This window comes from Micropterus salmoides, unplaced genomic scaffold, assembly GCF_014851395.1.
Source record: "Micropterus salmoides isolate LMB-PRFRI ecotype aquatic unplaced genomic scaffold, ASM1485139v1 Ms_hic_scaffold_20, whole genome shotgun sequence".
Lineage (NCBI taxonomy): Eukaryota > Metazoa > Chordata > Actinopteri > Centrarchiformes > Centrarchidae > Micropterus > Micropterus salmoides.
The window spans coordinates 19,203,380-19,208,885 of NW_024041151.1; the positions used below are offsets into that span (position 1 = coordinate 19,203,380).

The 5,506-nt window shown below is 38.5% G+C and overlaps 1 protein-coding gene across 1 annotated transcript; it reads left to right on the plus strand.

Annotated features, from left to right (window-relative positions):
• Positions 1-885: 885 nt before the first annotated feature.
• On the plus strand, positions 886-4,692 carry clic3 (chloride intracellular channel 3). The gene is made up of 7 exons (XM_038734701.1): positions 886-1,038; positions 1,253-1,375; positions 2,285-2,394; positions 2,777-2,902; positions 3,235-3,341; positions 3,441-3,616; positions 3,805-4,692. The coding sequence occupies exons 2-7, from the start codon at positions 1,340-1,342 to the stop codon at positions 3,967-3,969; spliced, it is 720 nt and encodes a 239-aa protein (XP_038590629.1). The 5' UTR covers positions 886-1,038; positions 1,253-1,339; the 3' UTR covers positions 3,970-4,692.
• Positions 4,693-5,506: the final 814 nt, after the last annotated feature.

Sequence of the window (5,506 nt, forward strand, 5' to 3'; positions counted from 1 at the left end):
AGAGAGAGAGAGAGAGAGAGATGAAGGGAGGTATTTTATTTTAGGTGAGACAAATGTGAATCCCTCTTCTTGATAAACTGTAGAGATACATCCACAAACCTTAAAATGTGTCCTCAGAGTGACCAACTCCCCAATTCTCAGCATCTGAGAATTAGATGAGTGTTATTCCAACTCTGTGTCAGCAATTTGGGAAAGGCCCATTCATATTATAACATGACACATGGAGCCAGGTCCATAAAGAAATTGTTTTCAGAGTTTGATGTGGAAGGAACTGCCTGGTCTGCATGGAGCCCCATCATCAATCCCATCCAAAACCTCAGGGATGAGCTGGAGTCCCGACTGCGAATCAGGCCTTATTGCCAACATCAGGGCCAGAACTTAAGAATACTTTTGAGGCTTAAAGTGAGCGATTCTCTGCAGCCATGTTCCAACACATGTTGTGGAAAGCCTGGAATCAACAAGAGTGGAGGCTTTATGGCAGCTTCTTAATACCCATAGTTTTAAAATGAGATATTCACTTGCATCACCTGAATCACTTGCATTTTTAATGTTCTGGTGTCATACACATACTTTTGGTCATATAGTGTACAAAGTATCTAAATTAAGCACTTGATGGAAATAAACACAGCTGTGTCGTATCATCATTGCAAATTATTTTTTTAATAATCCAATATCTGCACTTCACGTCATAGATAAACTTGAATCCGCAGATTACATTACATTAGTCTTGTAATGTGGCAGCCTGTGTGACATGCACCCATACAGTATAGGCCTACTGAACTGACATATTTTGGTTGACAGAAAGAGACAGAGAGTAAACGGGGGCAGACGGAGACAGATCCAGATTTGCTGGTCTGACTGGTAAGGCGGGAGGGGGTGTAGGCTGCCTCACTTGACAGGTGTGGTGAGAGACGAACAAGAAACAGAAACAGACCCAGAGAAGAGAAGCTAGGGAGGAGACGTGAAGCACTGTAAAACAGGTGGAGTGAAAATAAAGCAGTGCTCTTCTTGCATCCAGTGCTGACTGTGACCACCAGTGTGAGTACAGGCTTCAGTAATACATCTTACTACGATGTGTGTGTAAGTGTGTGAGTGTGATTGTGTGTGTGTATGTGTGTGTGTGTGTGTGTGTGTGTGTGTGTGTGTGTGTGTGTGAAAGAATGACATTGCAGATTAGTCATAATTACACAGGAATATAAACTGCACAATAACTTTTTCTTTTTAATTATCTGACTTGTGATTGCATTAACAGTGACAGAAACGGACCTTTCTGTGGACCCAATAAAGATAGGTGGACATTACCAGAAAAGAGAGAAACGACAGAGAGGCAGAAACAAAGATGGCAGAGGCCCCGAAGATTGAGCTCTTCGTTAAGGTAACACCTACAATGTGAAATCATTCTCAACCAATCTCATTGTTCATTATATTTTGTTAAAGTAACAGCAAACTTACCTAACATTCAGTCAGCTTTCAGTTATTTTAACTAATATATATCTAAGTCCGTAGTTTCCTATTTTAATCTTAACAGGCTTCTTCTCTAGTAGCCCTAAATCAAAGAAAAGCTGACAAAAATGGATGAAAAAAGACAATTTCCAGGTGTCAAAGTGTCTCCTTTAGTATATTTTAGCTCTTTTACCAATTGATTCTCTTTCTTTCATTAGCTGATGTTGTCTGGGACTCAAACAAGCTGTTTCAGCTTGTCAAAATGTGTCAGTACCCAAACCCTTGTAAGACTAAGCATTTCATTGTAATTCTATTATACAAAATGATGCAGAGTCTGTTTTGTGCTGCATTGCTGTAACTTATGGAGAATGATTACTCTCACTATATCTATCTCTATATACTTTTTTAGTATTTAGTCACAGTATCCGTGTAAAACCAGTGAGAACAGTAGAGACTGAAAAGAGGCCTGTCCAGTTTGGAAACCTGTGTCCGCCCTTTCAAATATTTCTTTGCTCCCACACATGCCTGTGACTCGATATCATGGCTGCTGTAAAAAGCAATATACTGTTTAAGTACTGGGCTGTTTGATCTGATTGGAAAGTAGCCTCAACCCTGCCTTTGAAATTCCTCTGAGGTTGGTTTAAACTAGCAGAGCAGAGCAGGCTTGACAAGAATACCTGTGCAGGTATTCGTGGTTTGGTCTGATACACTGAAGCACTGATGCCAGATAACTTACCAGAATTCCATTTCAAAAACATGTTTTCTTACATTGTTGATTAACGTCACCATTTGTAAGCACTGATGTGTATGTGTGTGTAATGAATGTGTGTTTGTCTGACAGGCCAGTGTTGATGCTGAGAGTGTGGGGAACTGCCCCTTCTGTCAGAGACTCTTCATGATTCTTTGGTTAAAAGGGGCCAACTTTACCCTCACTACTGTGGACATGAAGAGGTGAGAGCACATTTTATTTCGGTCTTGTCTTTGAGACCGTCGCATTAACACATACTTTCAGTGTAATGTAATGAAATACAGAAAGGGTTGCAGAGGGGCTGCAGCCTATGCCAGCAAATACTGGGTGAAAAGGCTACAATAGGTACAACAAGGGAACAATAATAACACATAGTGACAAACATATTCACATTTACACAGTATTAATTTCTTTGCTGAGTTTAGGAGGAACTCCATGAAACAATGACTTCAAATATTATCAAAGCAATTTTTTCTAATAATTCTAATCTAATTGACCCCTTCTTACTCATTTGTTATTGTTTGGTTGAAATTTGTTCTCATAATTTAAGCTAGACCTTGCTTGTTGTTTGCTGCTCTGTTGCAGGGCACCTGATGTGCTGAAGGCTTTGGCTCCAGGTTCTCAGCCTCCCTTCCTCCTCTACAACGAAGAGGTCAAAACGGACACTAACAAGATTGAGGAGTTCCTGGAGGAGACCTTGGCCCCACCGCAGTGAGTAGACTGCAAACATAGAGATATTTAAAGACACAGGATGATTGTTAAATACATTTTCCGTCAAGTATTTTCATTTCAAGATACTTATACAACACAGGGGTGTGTAACAGGATATACAGAACATTATACAAAACTTATATACACTAGATGGGTGGATAAATAACAAGTCATACGTGGTGGAGTGCTGAGGATGAATTTAGTCTCGCAGCCTGGGGAAAGAAGCTCTTCTGAAATCTGAAGTACAACAGCGGATACTTCTTGTTCTCTTGAAACATATATCTCATTCGTTATTGCTCCGACACACACTCACATTATTCTACCAATGGCAGGTATCCAAAATTATGCTGTAAATACAAAGAGTCCAACGGTGCTGGAGAAGACATCTTCCGAACATTCTCAGGATATATAAAGAACCCCAATCCTGCATCCAATGACAGTAAGGGGAGTAGCTGGATATTTCAAAATGAATTAACAGTCATGTCTGTTTTACAAATAGCCACATGATGGAGCCTGTTACACCCTTTCTGTCTTTCAGTGCTAGAAAAGAAATTTCTGTTAACTTTGGTGAAGCTGAACTTGTACCTGGAGACGCCTCTGCCTCATGAGCTTGACAAGAACCCGAATGCCACTGAGTCCTCACGCCTCTACCTGGACGGTGACACCCTCACCTTGGCTGACTGTAACTTGCTTCCCAAACTCAACATTGTAAAGGTGAGCAGAGTACAGCAGTACTTAGTGTATAAAAACTTTCTTTCCATCATTTGGAAAGAGGTCTATTCATTTTTTAGTTCAGATGTAAAGAGATGTAAAAGCAGATGAGTGATGAATCATTCCTGGTCTATAAATTTGACTGATGTCTTTTCGCAAATAATACAATCTTAAAACTCCTCTTCCTCCAGGTGGTGTGCAAGGAGTACCGTGACTTTGCCATCCCCACAGAGCTGAAAGGTCTGACACGTTACCTGAATAATGCCTACAAAAAAGATGAGTTTCGTTTTACCTGCCCAAATGACTCAGAGATCCTCCTTGCCTACCGCTCTGTGGCAAAGTACCTGAATAAATAGATCAAGAGGGAGCAGTAGAAGTGAGAAAAAAGAAGAATAGAATGAGAAATGGAGAGAAAAGGTGACTAAATGCCTGAAAACCGTACATGATTTGTGTTTTAGTCTGCTTGAGTGTGGAAAATGAAATTTGTTTGTAGTGGCATGTTTGGTAATTCGTTTTCTCTAAAAAGTACTGTTGTTTTCATGAATTGGGCTCATATATTTTTTAAAGTGAAAACTGCTACTTCAAAGGTTTTTGTACATACTGTATATGATTTGGTTGTACTGATGTGGATTTCTTATTCAGCCCCGAGAAACCGAGACCGAGAAAGCACTGTAAATCCCAGAGAATATTTATGTTATGTCTCATTGCTCGTGCATGTATTTTGTCTAAGCATTTGCATTTTGTTGATTGCAATTTATTGATTAAAATTTGACATGAAATATGTCTAGAACATTACTGGTATAAACATAAAAAACAAATGGCCCTGACTGTAGATAAAGCAGACTGTAAAGCTATTCTTTCAAACTAACAAGGAAAACTGTTTATCTCAATGGAAATTACTAACAACCCTTTATGTAATTTTTTGTCCTCTTTATGATTTTGTTTGTGTAAGTTACTGCATGTTTCTCAGTAGTGACTCAGTGATGTTCAATTTTGACATATATGTAATTTAACTGAATGGAGACAGGGTGAAGAAAAATAAAAATGTTCTGATACATATTAAAGGATATTTTGTGTGATCTTGCCATTGCATCATTTGAATGAAAACAATGGCAGTAGATATTTAGTTACAGTTATGTGGTTTGGAAGTTAATTTTAGAACTATATTATGTCTAACCATTCAGTTCACACTTTTGAAAACGTTGCCATCACTGAAAATCATTTCTTTCTTATGACGATAACGGATTCTTCATCATAACAGAGGCATTTTGGTTTTGCCAACATCTCAGATCAGATTTAACAGATTCAAATAGAATAACAAATTAAATTATAGCCTAAGTATGTAATAGTAATAAAGATACCCATTACATGTGCAAAATAACCTCTGTTAGTACTTTTATTATTAGCCTGTATGTTCATTGGATTATTAGACATTAAATATAAGCAGAATTCAGTGTTGTAACTGGTCAAGGTGGTGTTAATTTGAACAACTTAATGTACTCTTTACTGTATAACAATGCAACATATTTCATATGCTCATAGGTGTTAAAATCTTAATCTACAAAGTAACCAGATGACATTGTAGTGGAGTAAAATTTACAATATTTGTAAAGTAAAGTACAAGTACCTACAGTAATCGTACTGCTCCACCACTACAGCTTTCTTATAAAATTGGATAATAGCAGTATCATAGTCAAAGACGTGTGTTTGAGCTAATGAACTAACGCCGGTAAAAACCCCTTTTGTTAAGATGTTGTGTTGGGTAAACACACAGAGGACCTTCAGTGCTGTAAACAGGAAGACTAGGATGTACCTGGTCCTTTCCTGATTGGACAAAGGCTTTGAGCGGTACCGAGGCAACAGCAAACATCAAACACGCTATTGGTGGACGGA